This window comes from Podarcis bocagei (assembly GCF_964188305.1).
Source record: "Podarcis bocagei genome assembly, chromosome: 8".
NCBI classification, from domain to species: Eukaryota; Metazoa; Chordata; class Lepidosauria; order Squamata; family Lacertidae; genus Podarcis; species Podarcis bocagei.
The window spans coordinates 39166101-39188670 of NC_138133.1; the positions used below are offsets into that span (position 1 = coordinate 39166101).

General features: G+C 40.0%; 2 protein-coding genes across 2 annotated transcripts in view; one reads left to right on the plus strand and one right to left on the minus strand.

Moving 5' to 3' along the window:
• Positions 1–22570, minus strand: part of CCDC102B (coiled-coil domain containing 102B) — a 604790-nt gene that overhangs the window by 107874 nt on the left and 474346 nt on the right. The window lies entirely within an intron of this gene.
• On the plus strand, positions 120–21840 carry TMX3 (thioredoxin related transmembrane protein 3). Its single transcript, XM_081205640.1, has 16 exons — positions 120–284; positions 1361–1415; positions 4524–4563; positions 5365–5488; positions 5845–5890; positions 6229–6309; positions 7728–7827; positions 8752–8829; positions 11438–11504; positions 12626–12724; positions 13475–13532; positions 14605–14658; positions 16703–16759; positions 18657–18786; positions 19120–19188; positions 21541–21840. The coding sequence occupies exons 1-16, from the start codon at positions 170–172 to the stop codon at positions 21805–21807; spliced, it is 1440 nt and encodes a 479-aa protein (XP_081061766.1). The 5' UTR covers positions 120–169; the 3' UTR covers positions 21808–21840.

A 22570-nucleotide genomic window follows, 5' to 3' on the forward strand; every position in this document is an offset into this window, starting at 1 on the left:
CTCCTCCTCCTCCTCTCAGGCGCGCCGAGGCCTTGCCGGCAACCAGAAGCCCCGAAGCCAGAGATGGTGGAGCGTCGCTTAGCAACCGCCCCTCCCGCTTCCAAACAGCGGAGGCAACCGCTGGAGCCGGAGCCGCCGGGCGCATGCTCCGTGGGGCCGGGCGGCGGGGATGTGGCTCCGCTTCCCCTTCCGGCCGCCGCTTCATTTGGGTCCACCAGCTCCTGTCAGTATGGCAGAAGGGAGGAGGAGAGAGCAGCGGAGGAGCCCACTTCTGTGGGCGGCAGGTAGTCGCCACGGAGGAGGGAGTGGGAAGTATATGGCGGGAGCGGAAGAGGGTCGGAAGCTGCTCTGGGGGCGGCCAGGGGGCGGGTGGGTATGAATGGAAGGGGTTGCTTAAGGGCCGAGGCTTCGCCTGCCTGCCTGGGAAGGGAAATGGCTGCGAGGGTGGGCTGCTGCTGCTGCGTGAAGGGGAAGGCGAGGCCGTTCACAGGCGCAAATGGGGGCGGGGCGCGTTTTGTGGGACCCCGCGCTGGCCACCTGCTGCAGTTTTGGCAAAGGTCTGGGCCTCTTCTTGGCCAAGGGAGGAGTCTGAGGAAACGACGCCCCACCCATTGGGACCCACAGAGGGGCAGGCGACACATGGCACCTGCTGCCTGCTTGGCCATAGAAGCAAGTGGGGGGGGGGAGGTGACAATGGGCAGCTGCCACTCTCTCCAGCTTCTTCCCCATCTCTGTTTTTTGTAGGTGAGGGCGAGAAGCAGCTGTGCCTCTGCCCGCCTGTGTTTTTTTTAAATTTTCCTCTCTCTGGGTGGGATGGCAAGGAGGATGGAGCCAGCAGGCCTGCCCATAAAGAGCAGGTGGGCTGGGAATGGCAACAGCTGATCCAGCAAGGCCTCCTCTTGCTTGCTGACTTTTGTTTCTTGGTCAGGGGGGGATGGGACGTAGTGTTGAGGACTCTGGCTTTATTTCTTCACTGTAAAGAGGAAGGGGAGGATGTGCAAGAGGGGGAAGAGTTAGCAGTACTGTGCCACTCGGAGAGAAGGAGGGGGGGTGAACAAGCAAGCAGAGTTGTTTTTGCCTGTATATGCATCCTATTTGTGCCTTTTCCTCTTGGCTTCTCAAGGAGACAGTGAGCGAGCAGGTAGAGCTTCCCAGGGAGAGAGGACAATGGCCAAGTGATAATCAAATATCCTGAAACATTAAAACAGGTGGAACATGGTTTGGGGTCCATTAGAACTGGAGAGAAGTGAGACTTGGATGGAAGCTAATTGTAGGGGTATTGTGGAGGTGGGCTAGATAAGATATGAACAGACATTAGTATGCATATGTGAGACCAAGATATACTTTCTCTTTTTGGTAGTTGCTGCATTTATTTTGGTAGTTGATGCATCTTTCGTGGAAGACTTAGATGACTCGTAAGTATGCAGTGTTTTTATTGTAGATGATGGCTTTAGACATATCACATGTAGATGTTTTTCTGGTATTCATTGGCAGGTCACTTCATGCAGCATGCTCTTCTTACACATGAGTATGTTGCAGAGTCCAAATGCATAAAAGTCATTCACCTTGTCATTCACACATGGACCTTCTCTGTGGTAGGAAACACAAAAGAAAAATAAGAACCTATAATGAATTCAAAAAGAAATGGGGTGGTAGTGGGGGTGGGCTACAGAGAGGAGCAGGGAAGCAAAGTCCCTTTGTGCAAGCAGAAATTCACTTGTTTAGTGTGGGATTCCATACATAATTTTTTATCCACATTGCTGACATTTAAGAGGAGAAAACTAAACACAAATCAGATGCAAGCAATGCTTCCTGGCACCTGACTGCCCTTGTGGATCCTGCCACCCAATGCTGTTTCCTCGCTTTGCCTCTAGAGTGGGTTAGCCCTACATCCACTATTAAAAAAAAAATCACTTTGCTAGCAGCTGTGAAGCATGTTGCAATCTCCAATGACACAGCAACAAACTGTCAGAAAAGTGCACACAATGTGAATTTCAAATTGGATTGGTATTGCCCTTTCAGCAACTTACCTCCACCAGCTGCTTGGTGCCAATAAAGCTCATCAGAAATATCTCATCTCTTAGACACTTAGTTAAGCTGCTGACCCAACTTTCAGGCTTGCAGAACAGTCTGGGCTCAGATACTGGCTTCATCAAAACTGTTTCTCTGTCTGGTTTTGAGTTACAGGCACCTAAATAGCCATGCTCCCTCTATTATTATTATTATTATTATTATTATTATTATTATTACTACTACTATTTATTTATTTATTTATTTAACTGTCCTACACCTGAAGATCACAGGGCAGTTCACAACATAAGAATAAAAAATGAGAACACCAAATACATAATCAAACAAAAACAAACACAAACCAATAGCCACCATCCCCACCCCCCAAAACACATAAGCATTTCAGATCAGGACTGTGAAGCAGGGGAATGGGATTTATAGCTTTTCTTTTTCCCATTTTCCCTTTAAAAATTGCCACCCCAAGTGCTGACCGCATGCACGACAAATACTGCATGTTATAGTATTTGTTGCTTGCAACTGCTTTTACAAGGGGGTGAGTGTGGGCGTGGGCACACAGGATACTAGTGCCCTTGTCTTGCCTAGTTTGTCTGTAATTTAAATACAGAATCATAGAAACTTAAAGTTGAAAGGGACCCCAAGGATCATCTAGTCCAACCCCTGCAATGCAGGAATCTCATCTAAAGCATCCATACAGATTGCCATCCAACCTCTGTTTAAAAACCTCCAAGGAAAAAGAGTCCACCACCTCTCGTGGGAGTCTGTTTCACTGCTGAACAGCTCTTACTGTCAGAATGTTTTTCTAAATATTTAGTCAGAATCTCCTTTCTTGCAACTTGAAGCCATTGGTTCTTCTCTCCAGAGCAGGTCCCTTCTCCATGTGACATCCCTTCATATATTTGATGATGGCTATCATATCTCCTCTCAGTCTCCTCTTTTCCAGGCTAAACATACCCAGCTCCTTCAAGCACTCATAAAGCTTACCTTCCAGACCTTGATCAGCTTAGTTGCCCTCCTCTGCACATGTTCCAGCTTGTCAACATCCTTCTTAAATTGTGGTGCCCAGAATTGGACACAGTATTCAAAGTGTCATCTGACTAAGGCAGAATAGAGTGGTACTATTACTTCCCTTGATCTCAACACTATACTTCTATTGATGCAGCCTAGAACAGGGTTAGCTTTTTTTTTGCTTCTGCATCACATTGTATTTGTTTGCTCTTACAGTAATGAAGACCCAACTGAAATACATTTGACTTGTTCTTACAGTTGTAATTTTAAGCTTGATTTATATTGCAAATATCTTGCAGATTGCATGCTGCACTTTTACATATTAAAACACTTTAGAAATGTAAGAAATGGACTGTAAAGTAACACAATAGACAAAGTAACTGTTGTGAACTGTATATATAGACTATGCCAACAAAATAGTGATGTATCGGTTGTTTACCTTTATAGATATCAGATAACTAATCTGTAATTTGTGTTGGCAAATAATTAGTTGACCTTAATCGCATGCTCAGAAGCATCATATGCCTGGAACATGTTAACCCATTTAAGCTTTTTAAGCCTCTTACAAATTATTTAAGACCTATTAATTTTGGTGGTGGTTGCTACTATTACTACTAATAATAAGCATATTTTCTTGTATTGCTTAAGTGCATAGGTAAAAACATTTTTAGTGTGGTCTTCAATATTTGTGATGTATTGCTAGTCCACACGATAATGGTTATTATCATGAAGGATGGGAATGATTTACAGTGGTACCTCGGGTTACATACGCTTCAGGTTACAGACTCCGCTAACCCAGAAATAGTGCTTCAGGTTAAGAACTTTGCTTCAGGATGAGAACAGAAATCGTGCTCCGGTGGCGCGGCAGCAGCAGGAGGCCCCATTAGCTAAAGTGGTGCTTCAGGTTAAGAACAGTTTCAGGTTAAGAACAGACCTCCGAAACGAATTAAGTACTTAATCAGAGGTACCACTGTATATTGGGACGGGGGTGGCGCTGTGGGTAAAACCTCAGCGCCTAGGACTTGCCGATCGTATGGTCGGTGGTTCGAATCCCCGCGGCGGGGTGAGCTCCCTTCGTTCGGTCCCAGCTCCTGCCCACCTAGCAGTTCGAAAGCACTCTTAAGTGCAAGTAGATAAATAGGTACCACTTTATAGCGGGAAGGTAAACGGCGTTTCCGTGTGCTGCGCTGGTGCTGGCTCGCCAGAGCAGCTTCGTCATGCTGGCCACGTGACCCGGAAGTGTCTCCGGACAGCGCTGGCCCCCGGCCTCTTAAGCGAGATGGGTGCGCAACCCCAGAGTCGGTCACGACTGGCCCTTACGGGCAGGGGTACCTTTACCTTTACCTTTACCACTGTATATGCCGTTAACAGCAAGGTATAAAGGAGTCTTTGGTAGTAAAAACAAGCTCTTCTCTTGCTTTTGTATTATTTTAATAAAATGTATAATACTTGTCAAGCATATTTAATCAGTTACGCTTATTTCTTAGGTTTAAAGAGAACCGTAAAGATGACATTTGGCTTGTAGATGTGAGTATAACAGCAAAAAAGCAAAACAAACAAACCTCACACCACAAAACTATTCAAAAAAAATTTATCTCTGTTTGAAAAAAGCTTCTACATTCATGCTTATCTTAATCTCTACGGAAGAAAAAAACAAGTTATAAATACAATACAATACAATGAATTATACTTATCAGGAGTGGATTCTCATAATACATGAGGGTTTAATGTAGGTACTCGTTGCTGTGTGGCCCTAATAAAAAAGATTCCATTGTTGAAAAATCCGGAGTGCAAATGTTAATTATGTTGATGGGCAGATAAACTCTTTGTAATGGTATGATAATCCAAAAATTGCTTTGTTTCAAGTTGATCGCATGCAATTTTGCTTTGCGTGTGTGTTGTGTCATATATAAAAAAATGTAGTGAACAATATGCTACACTACTGCACATTGAAGTATTACCTGGACAGCACTGTTAATATGCAGCATTTTAAAGACATAGATACATGAAATTTTTGTTCGTTTTTATTTATTTTTTCAATAAGTATAATTTTTGTATAGTTTTTAATTTTCAGAATAAATGCCCTGTAACTGAATTGATATTCTATTATCCAAGCAGGTACTGGAAGAATTCATTTTGTTGTAGAAGTATAATGATGAGCAAACTCAAAATGTACTGCTAAATAGACAAATTTTGTGTACATTTGAGAAATGTGGTAGTTTCCATCTGTCCCCATGGGTGGTTTCATATACAAGTACATGTTTAATAGTTTCTCCAAAGACTTCACTGGCTATGTGTTTTTTTTTGTGTTTTTTTGCGTGTTCTCAGTTTTATGCACCATGGTGTGGCCATTGCAAGAAGTTGGAACCGGTGTGGAATGAAGTTGGTAAAGAGATGGGAAGCACTGGTTCACCAGTCAAAGTTGGGAAGATGGATGCAACTTCTTATTCTAGTAAGTGCTCTAGTAAGGTCTTCTGATCTGTGTTAGAATTTTTACTCTTTGAAAGTAACGTGAAAGCCAGTAAGTTAACCAAACACAGATAAGCAAATTCAGTGTTGGTACAAAGCTCAGTGGGGAAATTGGCATGGCCTCTTGACCTCTATTCTTTCATGGAAGGATGCACATCATCTGACAGCCTGTTCCTATAGAAATAGGATTATATATGCAACAGTTTGTATGTTATAAAAATGTCTGCTGCTGTTTGTTTGCCACTACAAGAAATGCCAGTAATACGTTTTGGAATATTGTAATTGTATTAATTAAAAATGCCCTTTTAAATGCTTGGTTATACTACTGTTTGTTTGTAGGCATTGCCTCTGAATTTGGAGTTCGGGGCTATCCAACAATTAAACTGTAAGTAGAATTTTGTGTCTTGTATATTAAAACTTTAGTGCTTTGTAGTATCATTAGTGTCTCTTGTGCAAATTGTTCCATTCTGATGTATTGGACCATTATTTAAGTTTCTTCTTTGTTCCTCACTCCTGATTCACCTAAAAGCTAACTGATGTTGTGAGGAACATCATTGCTACTTAGCTGGCCCTCCCACTGCAGTAAGGCTATTGAAATACGTTGCTACTGTGTGTTCATAAAATGTGAGCCCTGGATTGAACTTTTTCCAGTTAAGTGTATGTGCTAAAAGTATTGCAGCACTTGAAATATTCATCCAAGATGTTGACTATTATTTTACGTAGGTTAAAGGGTGATTTGGCATACAACTATAGAGGACCCAGGACCAAAGATGATATTGTTGAGTTTGCAAACAGAGTAGCAGGGTGAGTATTTGTAGCTTCAGTTTTGTATGGCATGTGGAGTGGAGAGTATGTGGCAACAGTAGAATGTGGGTGACTTAGCCCATGGTGCACTATACAAGCAAAGTGGCTTAATGTCATAACTGACAATTGATTACAGTATTCTGAGGTAGCTCATAATTCTGTTTCATAATACATAAATATATGTATATAGAAAGAGTGATTCTATGAAGTGACATCTTGACTTCTAAAATCCATCCAAGTAATGTGTTTAATCTAGCATGCATACATGAGCCCTTGAATCTGTTGCAGGTATCATATTCCACCACCCCCATGCCTCTCTAAACCGTCCTTTAGTTTTCTTTACAAAGCCTTTAGATTTCAGTCTTACAAACTGTTCACATAGCTCAGCCCATGAATATCCTGGTCTTGACAGGCAGTATGATTACATGAAAAGATTTGTCACCCAAAGCCGCTTGTTTAATAAGTTATTAATATATGTGCTTGTCATTCCAAGGTCAGTTCCTTCTTATTCTGTCAGAAGGAGGGTGGAGATCTTTGTTGTTGTTCCAGAAAATTTGTGAGATAGAAAAATTAAGCTACAGTTGTTGATTAACTGTCAGTTAATAACAGCACTTTTTTCAGACATCTCTTCTGTGCCTTAGTCTGTAGTAACCTATAGTTGTCACAAGATGTTAAGATAAAATTTAGCCACCTTATTTCACCTTATTGTGATGTCTGCATGGAACTATTTAGACTTTAGCAGCTATTTCTTTAACAAATGCCTGTGTTCAATTCCTAGAAGTCTTACAACATCTTGAAAAACATAGCTATCATAGTAGGAAACACTGGGAGAAAATACATCTAACAACATGATGAAATTACCACTACAGTTCTTAATTAAGTCTTTAAAATGTTTCTATATTGACTCCAGTAATGATGCAACTATAGAACACAGTTGCTGAACTGGAAAGCTAGGATAGGATGATGTAACATTTCCTAATAATTATTAGATGCTAGATGAAAAGAAATGCTAGCAGGATTTCCCTTCCCCCATTTTTTTTTTAAAAAATGCGTCTTTATTTGGCTTGGTCAAGGCAAAAGTTCACTAATGATTTTCATGTGTTCTCAGATTCTAAACACTTAGATAATTTCTTAGTGCTGTCATCTGATACTTGAAAGTGCATCCTTTAAAAAAATGAAAATAAAGGTTTTTGGTGGATAATGCCAGTACATGAGGTTAGCACATTGTAGTTGATTTCCTACCCCCCACCCCAATGTCCGCATATAGCAATATGTGTAAGTGTTGAAATATTTACAAGAGAAGACAAACTGTTGTGATTCAGCATTCCTGTATTGAGTTCTCATTGGTACTCAGGGACAGCAATTGGAAGCTGCTTTTCTTGCTCCCATTTATCTGTTTTCTTTATTTTATTCTTCAGGCCTATTATTCGACCCCTCCCTAGCCAGCAGATGTTTGAACATGTGCAAAAGAGGCATCGTGTATTTTTTCTTTACATTGGTGGAGAATCTCCATTGAAGGTTTGAAACTTCATTTAAATTTTTGTTTACTGATTCCAAAAGAGTATTACATTTTAATGCATGCTTCCTAAGATTGTTTGCTTCCTAAGATTGTTCTGGTAGCTGGCATCTCAACCCTAAGTAAGGGTACTTAAAGTTGCAGCTTTGGGACCATAAATAAATAAATATATTCAGTGCAGTGAGGTAGATATATTTAGATTCATAGAATTGTAGAGTTGGATTTAATGATGCTATGAGAGAAATCAGTGTTATTCCCTTGAAGAAGAAGATTCCTAGAAACTGAGTTGTTAATCTCCTGGAAGTACAAAAATGGGCCTGTGGATTGTGCCTCTGGGATTTCATACCATAACCTACCCTGCAAATTGGAGGAATGGTGTGGGAGGGAATGGACGAATAAGAGTGCTACTTCTCTGTCGCATGACATCATGAGGATCAGCTGGCAGTAGAAAGACACATTGACATAGTATGTCTATGTTGAGACACAGTCATAAGTACTTAAGGCCAGGGTCAGGAACTTGAAGCCTAAGGTCTTGATGTTGCTTTCAGATTAGTTTTGTTGGGGGCTGTGGGGAGCAGAGAGGAAGAGAAACATGAGGGGAAAGGAAGAGGAAGCTAGAATAAATGGAGAGATGAGAAATTAAAAAAATTCCTCTGCAAGTGATCAGTAGCCATATGCTAAGAGTGATCTGTCCCTTCTCCGGCAGCCTCCTGGGAAGGAAGGATGGGTGAGAGAGAGGAAAGGCTGTTCCTCTATGACTTCAGGCCCCAACACCAGCATGCAGCTCTCAACCCAAAAAGGTTCCTTGCCCCTGCTTTGGTGGATGAGGAACCAACATTTAGCAGTGAAACATTGTATTTTTGTTTCGCTATGTTTGTTATGAAGATTGAGAAACTGTTTTAAAATGTCTATTTGTTTTTCCACAGGAAAAATACATAGAAGTTGCTTCCGAACTAATTGTTTATACCTACTTTTTTTCTGCCTCAGAAGAGATACTACCTGAGGTAAATTTATTCAAGAATGTATGTAAATAAACACTGTTAGATTACCGTTAAAAATGTTTGAGGTGCTGGGGTGATTTCATGTTTTGTTTTGTTTTGGTATGCTTTACATGAATGCAAGTAAGAGTTGTCATTTTAAGTCTTTCTCCACAATCAGAAATGAGCCATTTAGGTGTGACAATGCAACATGTCCAGTTACGGCTTTGTGAAGTAGCCACAGCTGATAAGGCAAGGCACTGTTAAATTTCAGCTCCATTGGCTGTGGAATCAGCACCATCTAAATTTAAGAAGAGACTCTTATTGGGCACACAGTTTAGTTGCACATGTTCTGTTTAGGTCTGTCTTTCCTTGAGGTCTTTGAAAAGGGGGATGGGGCTGATTCCGGTTCTGATTTTTCTTTGTGTTCAAGGTGTTGGGAGTATAATTCTGTCATGTTCTTGTTGCTACTTGACAAGGGAAAATGGAAACAGAAAACCTTCAATCACTTAATGGGAGACCATGGGTGATGAAAGTGATTTGTAGAGGACAGTAAGTTTACTTAAATTATTGGAGGTTGCAATGGTAAGGCTGGAATTTAACATCATGCCTTGCCAGACAGAACAGTCTCCCTTCTCCTCCTCCTGCATGCCGTTCTGTGGGTTCTCCTGACACACCCAAGTGGATTTGTGGGATCAGGAGCGTAGGGGCGAAAGCCTCGTTGCTCTAGTGAAAGCCTTTCACTTTCGCTAGCACACCTGGTTAGTGGAAACTGGTCCTAAGTCTTCTCAATAATATTTTGTATCATTCTCTCTCTCTCTCTGTGTGTATATGTGTATATATATATATATATATAGAGAGAGAGAGAGAGAGAGAGAGACCCAATGTTCCTTTACAGTTAGTGTTGCTCATTCACAAATCTATGCTGTAGTGCACTTAAGATAGTTAGATCTCTCTGATCCTAGTTTGCATTCTCATGCAAAAAGAAGTTTAAAAGATGCGCCCCATACTAGTTATATTTGGGGAGGAAATGTAAATACTTTACCAGCCCACTTTAATACTATACAAAGATTTTTTTAAATGTGATTTTCCCCATTGTGCTGTCATTGTTTTGGATGGCAGATGTAGTATAAGAGTTAGATCCTCTCATGAAGATGGTGGTGGTGGTAAGGTTCAAGGTAAAGTTCAAAAGACAATTCCTTGCATTTTTATTCTTTGGCAGCATAGCTGCATTATTTCGTGTGTGTGTGTGAGAAATAGAGTCACTAGTATACCTTTAGGGCTTGGTGCACAAAAAGCAATGAGGCTATTTTTAATGTACACAAGGCATCGTCTATTGTCTCTGCTGGCTTCCAGTTTGTCCCACTTTGTGCTAATTTTTTTACTATCCTCAGGGTTTGAAACTGCAAAAAATAGGGACAATAGAATTTTAAATTATCTAGAGAATAAAAGAACTAAGGCCAAAATCCCTTTAAAAAACAGGTTCTCATTTTTAATAGGAAAAGTACACCATGCTTTTACACTAGAAGTTTTCTAAAAGTGTCAAGAACACCTTACTTGAACATAGGCATTGCATATCTATGATATAGCAAACAAAAATCTTAACATTTATTCACCAGCTAGCTTCATTATGTAATACACAAACCTTTTAATCGCTACAGATACTAAACTGGAAAATCAAAGCTAAATTTCTGATTTGTTGAATAACTTGAGCTATAAAAGTACAGTGGTACCTCAGGTTACATCTGCTTCAGGTTACAGACTCCGCTAACCCAGAAATAGTACCTCGGGTTAAGAACTTTGCTTCAGGATGAGAACAGAAATTGCGCGGCGGCGGCAGGCGTTCCCATTAGCTAAAGTGGTGCTTCAGGTTAAGAACAGTTTCAGGTTAAGAACGGACCTCCGGAACAAATTAAGTACATAACCAGAGGTACCACTGTACAAAAATAAAATTTCCTCATATCCAACCTCCTTTCTTAATAGAACATTTCTGCACACAGTTTATTTTTTGGTATTGTCAGTTTTCTCCTTCAAAAATGTTGCCTATCTTTTATGTCATCCAACTGGGGGAAAGAGATTGGGAAGAATATCTGCATCAGAGGTGCATGGTCAGTGTATTAGGTTGTGATGCTTACTCTTAATTTTATGTATGACTTACAATTTATATCCTGCCTTTCTGCATATAGCACCCAAGGCAGCTAACAGCAATACAAATGAAAAATATAATGAGCCCAAATAACAGATTGAGAAAGCAAATAGAACCCATAAACCAGTCAAAGAAACCAACAGATGTAACTTTTTAACTTACAGGTCATCGTAATATATTTTGATGTGACGTCAGCCTGACAAGCCAATGCTAATTTAAAATTAAAATCTTCACCTGTTGAAAGAGAGACATTAAAGAGGGTGGTGATATAGGCATCTTTAGGCAGGAGACGCCATGGTGCTTTTCTTTTTTTTTACACCTTCACACTGTTTGTTTTTATTCAGTGACTTTGTGTTTTATGAATATTTATAAGCCACTTCATGGTCTATAACTGAAAAGTAGAATCAATAAAAAATTGGGAAATATAAATGTAACCTGAAAGTTTCTTTGTGCCATTAAAGTGTTTGCTTTATCTTTTTTATCTTTCAGTATGTGACACTCCCTGAGATGCCAGCTGTTATAGTTTTCAAAGATGGAACTTATTTTGTGTATGATGGTAAGTTATAGATCAAGAGTAATATGTCAGTAACATGTATTGGATTCCTCCCCCTGCATTTTAAGGATTCTAGCCCTAATACGTCTCAGTCTAGATGCTGTTACATACGTCTCAAAAATATCAAAATGTGTGTTGATTGTGCACAGTCTTTGATAATTTAGAGATGTAGAAGCAGTGCCATGCTGGCTCAAACTGTGACTTGCATCTGTGTCATGTGCTTCAAAGTAGGTTGTTCCTCGTATTTATTAATTATAAACAGGCACTCTGTAAGTTTCAGTTGTGCACACGGTGCTTTGTTAGGCCTGGTGTATATTTTAATTCCCTCCCCAGGTTTTCTTTTCCAGTTGACTTGGGATTCTATAGCAGTTCTGGGGTTCCTTCCCATTAATATTTTTATCTGAAGTTGTTGTTGGTCTGGTAGTTCTACAAAATTTGAAGTTCCCCAAGGTCTGCTGACACTTCTTTCTTCTTGCTGGATGTTGCCACTTTGGTTACATGTGGGTTTGGATTCAGATCTACTCTTCCATGAATGGAAGGGCTCCTTCCGTTTATGGAAATGAGTCAGATCCAGTAGAGGCTGCATCTCTGCTTACTGAAACTCACAGTGACAGAAGAGGGAGACGGCTATTTGGGTAGTTGTCACTTAGCTGCACCACCTGCCCTGAAGAGTACCTTAATCCTCTGCAGCAGATTATAAGGGGGGCTGCCATTGAGTGGGACAATTGGCTAAAATTGCCTTTCGTCTACAGAATAATCCATTTTTGAGTTCCACTCTGAGCAATTTTGAATCCAAGCAGTAGACTGACACTTGGAGAAACAATATGCTCTTAGTATGTCCAACCAGTAGATCGCAGTCTGTGCAATCCTCCTCCTGAAAAGCTCAACAACTCTGGGCACTTCCCTCCTAAAAGAAGCTCAACAACTCTGGGCAATCCACCCCCCATCCCCACTCCCATGCTCCTCCTCCCTCCAATGGCAATAGGTAGATCACTGCCAGTTTTTTATACTGGGAGAAGATCACAGTCTCTTGGGAGTTGGACATGCCTGGTATATATGATAGTGTTAGAAGAAGGCATGAGCATTTTATTTTTTTCCACTGTTTTTTCTTTTTCTTTTTAAAGAATATGAAGATGGTGATTTGTCATCCTGGATAAGCAAGGAGAGATTTCAGGGGTATCTTAATGTTGATGGATTTACTCTGTATGAACTTGGAGACACAGGTAAGATGACCTTCCTTCAGAACTTAATTGTACGCTACGTTAACACTTTTGTATGTAAAGTCAGCTGCAATTTTAAAAAGCTGCTTTATGTTGTACTATGCCTGGGAAACATCAAAGGATTTTATGGATTATGGATTTTCCACTGATTCATGTCCCTTCTTCAGATCCTGCTTGAATGATGCCAAACATTCACACCACTTCTAATGCTAGTAATCAGCACTCTTCAAAACTCCCTTCCCATGGAAAGCTAAATCTAGGCTAGAACTCCTCTCCCAGACATGATATCTTTTTGTGGGCAGCAAATTTCAGTCTTGTAATCCCCCACATATTTTGAAATGGGACAGTTCTCCTGTAACAGTAACCTACTTGAACAATGAATTATTATAGGTGATAGGCATTGTGTAGGACACACACAGAATAACTTCAGAAGAAAGTTTAATAGTAGTGATGGACTTTCCAGCTTAAATTCTCTATTCTGCTCCATGCCTTCCATCAAGGTATTTTGTAGCTTGTGTATCTATAAGACCTTTCCATTTGAGAAAGTGCTTTGTGGTTGGGGATGAGTAATGCTTTATTTTCAGTAGCATTTCCCATTTCTGGAGCATATGGCAATGCTTATATATATATTTATATATATATATGGTTACAAAATAGCTGTTCTGTTTTCTTTGGGGATGGGAGGTTACTTAAATAAGAAGCATCTTTCTGTAGACATATCCTAAATTTAGTTCTATGTCTTTTGCTTTTTAGGAAAACTTGTGGCTATTGCAATTATTGATGATAAAAACACTTCTGTTGAACATATTAGGTATGTTGGTGTGTATACGTGATAAAACATAACAAACCATTTAGAAAATGACACCTCTTGAACATCATACTGCATGAACCCTGCTCCAATCCCTAACTTGTCTGTTGTTGGACTACGTTGTTTAAAAACTAATAGAAAAGGAAGCTGCACATCAAAAACAAGCCATAGGTTTATTCAAATAATATTAATAAAGGGAAAAGGGCATGGTCCTATGTACAGTTACTAGGAATTAAGTCCCGGTGAAGTCACCATTCATGGGATCAGGTTTCCCTTTTCTTTTTCTTTTTTGCCAATTTTTTAATTGATTTTCCAAATTATTACAAATTAAACCAAATTAATTTAATACAATCTCATTTTTTAAAAAACCTGGTTTCCTAACCCATTACAAGCTATGTCCAAGATGCATCTCCACTGCTCCATCCATTATCGCTTCAGTCTCTAGCTGACATCATTTCACTTGCTATTGTTGTCCATTCATTCAGCTGCCCTTTTTATTACCCTTTTAATGATAAGATTGAGCTGTATGTCATACATATGAAGCTTCTGTATTGAAGGGCACAGACAAATACAGTCATACCTTGGTTGTCAAACGGAATCCGTTCCGGAAGTCCATTCAACTTCCAAAAATGTTTGAAAACCAAGGCATGGCTTCCGATTGGCTGCAGGAGCTTCCTGCACTCAATCGGGAGCTGCGGAAGCTGCGTTGGATGTTCGGCTTCCAAAGAACATTCGCAAACCGGAATACTTCCAGGTTTGTGGCGTTTGGAAGCCAAAACGGATGAGTACCAAGGCATTCAACAACCAAGGTACAACTGTACTCATATAGTATGTAGTGGCACAAAACTGAGTAGAATCTGGATTTCTTGCAAGTCAGGAGCCATGGAGCAGTCTAGATGTAATGGCCAAACCGTCCCTTGGCCTTCATAAACAGGTTTTATGCCTAGGTACTCCCTTCTTATCTCCATGGCTCATTGTGTTTCATTGCTGAATGTACAGCAATGCTGTACAATACCATTGCTGAACAGATTCTGTTTATATTTGTGGAAATACTGTGAAATGTTTCTTTTTACAGGTTGAAGTCTATTATGCAGGATGTTGCAAAAAATTATAGAGACCACTTTCATAGGTACATGCATATATTTAATCACTTGTTAATTGTTCCTAATCGTGTGTTAAGTGGGTTGAATAAGTACTGCAAATTCTAGTAGTTTTGAGTGTGACAGTTAACAAGAAATCCATTCATAATAGCTAGGTAATCTTAAGACTATATACACAAATTGTCCACATTTAGGAGAAAAGTAGAAGAAACTAAGCTTTAGGGATTGCATACGTTTTGAAAAAGTGTGTGTGCTGCATTTTCTTTTAAAAAAGACTTTTAAAATACCCTAACACATGTATGTCACACATTTGCTGTCTGGCGGAGTACGTTCTGATGTCAAGATAGAATAGAAACTAGGTTCTTCATTGAAAAAGTATACATTCACAAATAACTGTAATGAGAAATAAGTAATACTGAGATGGAAAAGCTCTTTTGTTTTATTAGATCTCTAATATGTGTGCAGATCGGTTTACCATATTGACATCAATTTAAGCTGTAATTATTAGCCACTTGAAAATACAAATAATAGCTCATGCAGAGCAAGATACTTTTGCCTTTTTTAAGCTTTCAGATATATGAACAGACAGCCAGATCCTAAATGGCTGTAGCTAGATGTTTATCCTGGCACTACTTTTCTGAGAATAGTTTCCTGGTCCAAAGGGACCAAGGTACAGGAGATAGCAAAGCTGTACAACAATGTTGCTACCCATGGGTTTTGTTCAACTAAGGGCAGCTCTTCTGGAGGTTGTAAATTACTTGTGCAAAAATGATGAAGCGTTAGAGTGGTTTAGGGGAATTCAGAAGCAATCTAAACAACTATCACCTTTTTATCTAAGACAGTGCATTCAACATTTACATTTTCTGCTGGGACAGTTAAATTCTTTACCAAGAAAAAGGAAATGTGCAGAATTATTCTATTTTTGGGAACTCCATATTCGGTTCTTAATTTTTAATTCTGTTCTTGTTAGTTGTGGGGAGGGGCAAGGGGTTGTGCTAGTAGGCACTGGAGTGCCCCTCTCACATTCCTGGCCACTACTGGTAATATTGTTTGGCCTGTCCAGGTTCTTATGATCCAATAATTCACAAGGGTATAAGATCCAATTGTTTAAACAAAAGATGTACACAGTCCCTTGCTTTTGCCTAGCTATGGTTTGCATCCAGTTCTCTGTTAGCAGAGTTCTTCCATTTCCTCTCTTCCCCCTGTGTATCCACAAAATCTGCACACATAGGAGAGGAGGAAGAAAGTGTGTTGTGTTGTGAGCAGAGCTGCAGCACTGGATATGACCCTGTGTTATCCTCCTCACAAATACAGTTGCTGAAATTAGTCCATTTTTTATAATTTGAAGTAACTACCATACGCAAGATTCTAGCAGTGGATAATTCATAGAAGTAGAGCACCTGACCTCTTGTACACTGCTTTGGAAGAGTTGTACTAAAGGGTGGTTTGTAACTAAAATGAATGGATTAGATACTGCTTTAGAACTGTTTGTTTATTGTCCACACTTTCCACTTAGCCAAGAAAATATAGTGGAAATAAAAGTGCAGGAAAGCATAAAATGTGATTAATTGGTGTGATCTATATTAAGAGGAGAGTATCGCTAGAGCTTTGAAAAGTAATAAGCGTGTTAGGAGTGTTAATACAAAAGAACTTTTTGTTGTGGGCTTCATGCTAAGTCACACATCCCTTAAATCAGGATCCCTCATTCCCCCACTCCCCATGGGTTGATGAGACCGCCCTAATAACAAAAGGTGATTTAACACCTGACAGAGTTCAGGTGAAGTAGCTGTTACCACTGATCAGTGTGGTAACAGTAACTTCCTTTAAAGACACACTTTCCCTGCCGGTCAGCTGATTGGCTCTGGGAGCAGGGATTCAAAGGAGCTTGCTGTAACTGCTGATCAGCAGTTGCAGCAAATCTGTTTGGCAGAAGCAGTTTCAATTCAAACTGCTGCCTCCAAAGGAGGAACCTCCAAGTTTGCCTCCAAGTTCTCCAAATATAGATGCATACAGCTTGCTGTCATTTTTTTAAAGTTAGGTTTAATTAACAATTTGTATTTTGAATCTTCACAGGAGCTTCCAGTTTGGCCATATGGATGGTAATGAATACATGAATAGTTTACTAATGGAGTAAGTATGTTTTTGAGATTTCATGCTGTTAATATTATTTGTGTAGCAAGGTTTATATTTTGAAACTCTATTCTTGTGTTTGCTGTAAGCAGGTTACAAATATCTGTAGAAAGAGAGCATATAAACTTGGTAGATGTGTGAAAGTTGATCAGTACATGCATTGGTTTTGCACAGTGTAGGATGAGATACTCTGCCCAGTGATTGCCGTCAGAAGAATGGATTCAGCATGTTCCCTTCATGGAATCACTGTGAACCCTGGAAATTTTATCATATGAATTGTCTGTGCCAAAGTTACACACTTGTCCTAATTTTATGATTTGTACTGTTTTGTGTGTGTTTGCATTTGTGTTTAAAATAAATAGCACTTGGATATGGCCCTTCAATATGCAATAAAACCATTTTACTTTTAAAGAGAACACTTTCATTATATATAAAACCTAGATATTTAAAGTTTGTATATAACTTTTTCCACTAGATGGCAGGATGGGATAGTAAATGGAGAGAGAAAAGGCACATAAATGGGAGCTGAACATGAAATACACACACACACACGCACTGATTGAGGCTTATATATACTGTGAAATGATTACACACCATTAAGGAGAAAAACATATTAGGAACTTACGACTTTGTTTTACATGCTTGATGGATTTTGAATTTCAGCTATTGTTGCTGAGCTTTTGTAGCCTAGAAGAGGCGTATAAAGCTCTCAAATCTCTCTTTGAGAGGATTCAGAAGGGCAGCTCCGGGTTGTGTACCATTGCTTCAGCAGAGAAATAACCCTTATTGTTCCTGAATAGAGGCTCAAATTACACCAAAGCTTAAGGCTTCGAAGATTACATCTGTCTGATACCTATGTTTCCCAGTAGAAATGAGGCCATTCCTGCAGATCAGGCATGTCCAACCGGTCGAAAGCTCAACAACTTTGCTGAAGGCTCCCCCCAAAAAGCTCAACAACTTTGGTCAATCCAATGGGTAGATCACTGCCAGTTTTTTTATAGTGGGAGTAGATCACAGTCTCTTGGGAGTTGGATATGCCTGCTGTAGATAATGAGAAACCATGCTTAGCTCTCCCTGGCTTGGTCCACTTGACAAATTACAATATTATTCCAAATGTAGCCTGTAGATATAGTTGGCAAAATACATGCTGCTGGAGACTATAGCAAATGGTACTTTTGGGCATGTTGTAGAAGTTAGTAGCTAGCTACAGTGGCAGTCTAGGGGAATCAGATTTCTGTCTATCAAGGTTGTCTTCATTCTGCTCTAGATACCATGACTTGCTGGCTACTAGTAGAGTCTTCGAAAGCACGTCAAAGTGCAAGTAGATAAATAGGTACCTTCCGGCGGGAAGGTAAATGGCGTTTCTGTGTGCTGCTCTAGTTCGCCAGAAGCGGCTTAGTCATGCTGGCCACATGACCCGGAAGCTGTCTGCAGACTAACACCGGCTCCCTCGGTCTATAGAGCGAGATGAGCGCCACAACTCCAGAGTCGTCCGCAACTGGACCTAATGATTAGGGGTACCTTTACCTTTACCTTTACCTTTAGTGTAGTCTTGTCCAGATTCACTTGTTGTATCTGCTGTCGCCCCTCTTTGTTAAGCATTGGGAAAGTGGACTATGAAACCTTTGTCAGAAGCAAGATGGTTAAAGCTGAACCTTGTATGATTTTTCAGTGTCCTAGGAATGTTGCAAATACTCCACTACCACCACCTCATTTGGTCTTCCTGCAAGAAATGAGTTGAATCACTTGTTCAGATACTATAGATAGGATAGTTGCAAAGTCAAGTTGCCAAGAAGCTTTTATAGTTCTTAGGTGCTCTATTAATAAATTGAATGCTGATAACTGATAGCTTTTTTTCTTTTTTTAGTTCCTGACTTGTTCGATTTTACTGTTTCAGTGATCTGAAAATTCCCACTATAGTTGTATTGAACACATCCAATCAACAGTATTTCCTACCTCATAAAACTATTGAGAGTACTGAAGATATGGTTCAGTTCATTAATGAGATCCTGGAAGGCACTGCAGAAGTAAGCCTTTCTCTTTTATTCAAAATCTCTTTAACCAATTCTTGAACTGCTCAAAGACCTAACAGTTTGTTGGCTATCTTACTTCATTTCTGATTTCTGATTTGAATGTGCAGTACCAATGTTCCTTGAAAAACAAGAGTCGCTGGAAAGAACTAACATTAGAGACAGCCTGGGGACAGGTCCTTGCAAGGGACCCCAAGAATGTCACAAGAAAATAATTTTCCCCTTCAATGGAAAAACATTATATATCAGACTTCATGGTGAAGAAAGGTGGATGCAAGCTGAAATATAATTGACTAGTGCTAATGCCTGTTTTTACCTTTGAAATTTTAGGCACACGGTGGAGATGGAATTCTTCAACGGATCAAGAGAATAATTTATGATGCCAAGTCTACTGTAGGAGTAAGTAATGTCCCATCTCTGTTAGATAATGTCTAAACGTATATCAGATATAAAATAGGGACAGTACCTGCAAAACATCCAGCATATTAAGGTCCTCAGGTTACCCATCCTAACATCAATATCTAATTTGATCACATGATTTTGGGTGCTGGGTTCTGTATTTTAAAGAAGTTTGTTACAATATATCTGCCTTTTGAAACACACATCTTGGCATCAGGAATCCAGACATTTGGCAACCCATATCAGCAGTGTTGCTTTTGGCAATTTCCCTTAAAAATAGCTCAAAAACTTCCCCTTTTAAACATTTATTTTTAGATTCCTGGCAAAACTTTAAAAAGCTCATGAACTTTGGCTGAAAAAAAGCTCAATAACTTTTCTGTCCGGATTTTCACTTTTTGAATACGCCAACCCTAGCTTAGACGGAGAGATGGATCACAGAAACCCTTTGAAAATCAGCTTCCCTCTTTAAAGTGCTCTCCATGGAGTCAAGCAATAGTTCTTGTGTTGACTGCTGCCATGAGTTTCCAAGACAGTGATAGCTATTCCCAGCAGCTGCAGGCGTTGCGTGTCAAGCCCCGAAACCCACCCCCATGGAAATAAAGACACAAAGGAGACAGAATTTAGTTTAAAGGTTAATGGGCAAATTTAGGCTACAACTTTATTGAGTACACAAGTGTGACTGGTATTGGCTTAGGCATTGGTATCTAATGACTATAACTGGCTCCTGCCACCCAGCAGGTAGCCTGCAAAGCGTAAACTACCAGCAGAGGGAGCTCCAACAATGGCTATTGACTGGTGCTCACCTCTGGGGTTCCCGGGGGTCCTGGCATGGCCCTAGCTCCTCCCCAGGCTTCGGCCGAGATCCAAGCCCCGGATTCCTTTAACAGAATACCCTATCAAATGGAGGGGCAGGTGATGGCCACACCTCCCCTCCCCACATTCCCCTAAACCAATGCCTAACCACCAAACCTTACAAAGTTGTGACGATTCTAAGAGGTAGGCAAAAACACAGCAGCTGCTGCCAATCTGCCACATTGGAAAAAAATCCTACCCGGCCCCTGTTCCAAAACAGGAGCCCAAAGCAAGGTCTGACCCCGACCTAACAAGGGGTGGTGAGTGTTCGGCAGTGCAAAGCAAGAGGAGGTCCCCACGACGTGCTTCTGTTTAAATACTCTACTCCCAATCAGGCCACCACGCTGATTGGCTAAAAGCCAGTGGCAAGATCGTGGCACCACTGGCTGGAGCGGGGCAAAGCCCTGCCTCCATGCCGGTTGCAGGGAGTCCCAGGGCTGCGCGCAACATGGACCCTCAGTTAGGAGGATCCAACTTGTAGAGATATACAATATGTACTACTGGTAATCCATGTGACAACTACTGCTAAAAGAAGCAGCATTTGTTCAGATCTTTAGCAGATGCTTCAAGAACCCTTAAAACTCACTTGTCAACTGGTTCAGCTACCTCCTCTCTGTACTCACAGCACATCTGGAAACCTGAATATTGTTGTTGGCCTGCCAGAAACACAAACAGCCAACACAAGAACAGTAAGTTACATATAGGTCTGTGCACATATTTCCATAAAGACATAAAATCTGTTTTGGGGGCAAAGACTGCATAGATGTACACAAAACTTAGTTTGTGGAATTGCCCTAAAATAGAATAACAATTATAATGGCTTCAGGTAGGTAGCTGTGTTGGTCTGACGAAGTGTGCATGCACACGAAAGCTTATACCCAGAACAATCTTAGTTGGTCTCTAAGGTGCTACTGGACAATTTTTTAATTATAATGGAGTTAATTTGGTCTTAACTTGATGAATCAAAGATGTTTGCGGGGAGAGTACATCAGCTTAACACACTGTATATATCAGAAGCTTTTAAATGAAAAACAAGTCCTACTAAATGCACGCTCCTATCCACGTCTGTGCAAAAGCTTAAGTCCCATTGAGTTCAATGGGACTTAGCCCCAGGTAAGTGTTTTAACACTGTAGCTTTAGTAACATTTGCTGCTTCTTATCCACTTGATATACTGAATGCCGACCTTCGAGATTTTCACAACTGCCAACTTCATCGGTTCATAAACTCCCTTTAAAATAAAGTCTTTAGGTGAGCGATCTCCACTTGCCTGATGTTTCCAGGAACTGCTAAGTACGTAATTTCCACTGTGTTTTTCTGCATTTTATTTCCCTCTGACTTACTCTTTACAAACCCCCTTCCCCAAAACCATGTGTAGATATATCTGCAGCTCAGGAAAACACTCCATATATCTGATGGACCGTATTCTGTGAAAGCTTATGCATTGATATATTTGTCAGATGTTGTCGAATTGTCACTAACAGCTAACCATTTCTCAACAGTCTGTTTTCAAGAGTTCCCCCCTTCTGGGCTGCTTTCTCTTTGGTCTACCACTGGGTGTCATCAGCATCATGTGTTATGGAATTTGTATGGCTGACTCTGATGGAAGATCAGATGAAGCGGAAGCATCTAAGAAGGAAAGTACAGGGCGGGAACTGACTGATGAAGGCACTGAAGAAGAACAAGAGGAAGAAAACAGTGAGAACCGTCTAGAATTTCCAGGTGGCGAGCAAGAACAGAAAACTATATTTGAAAAGAAAAAAGACTAAATTGCTTAATTAAAAAAAAGTAGAATTTCAAAATATAGACTTATTTATTGAATTCATCTATTTACCTGTGACCTTCAGAGATGATGAACTTTTTGTTTTACATGCATGTGTTCCAATTGCTTGGCCATGAAGAAGAATAAGTGGAAGTCTGAGTTTCAGAGTCCTTTACTATCTTTATCCTGCTGAAAAGAAATCAAATTAAGGGATGTATATATGAGCTATTTTACAGTGATGCACACTGAAGTTTTCTTCTTTCTTTTCTAGCTACTGATTTTCTTCTTTCTTTTCTAGCTACTGAGAACTGGTTAACAATTATTTTAACTATGTGGCCAAAGTAAATAAAACATTTAAAAAGGACTGCAGGAATGTTCTCAGCCTAGAGTGAAATCTGTAAATGGGGAAACATACCTTTGGGACATTACATAAATGCTTTTAAAAATAGTCAGTATTGCTTTGAAAAGCAATACATACTTCATTTTATTTCATTTTTTTAAATAAAAAGATGTAAATTTTAGATAATCTGTTACAGAAGTCTCATGGCAGTGCTAAACACAGGTATTGCAGTCTCTCTTTAGTTTTTTTTTTTTGCAATTTTAATATTCTTCAAAGTAGTATTTGCTTACTGGGTCCATTTGCTATTGCATTATATTGGTCCAATATGGTTCATTATTAAAAAATCACTTCTGTATTTAACTTAAAAGGAAAAAACCTTGCTTTTAGATGAAATTTCCCCTAATCTTGACAAACTGAAGGTTTCATTTGC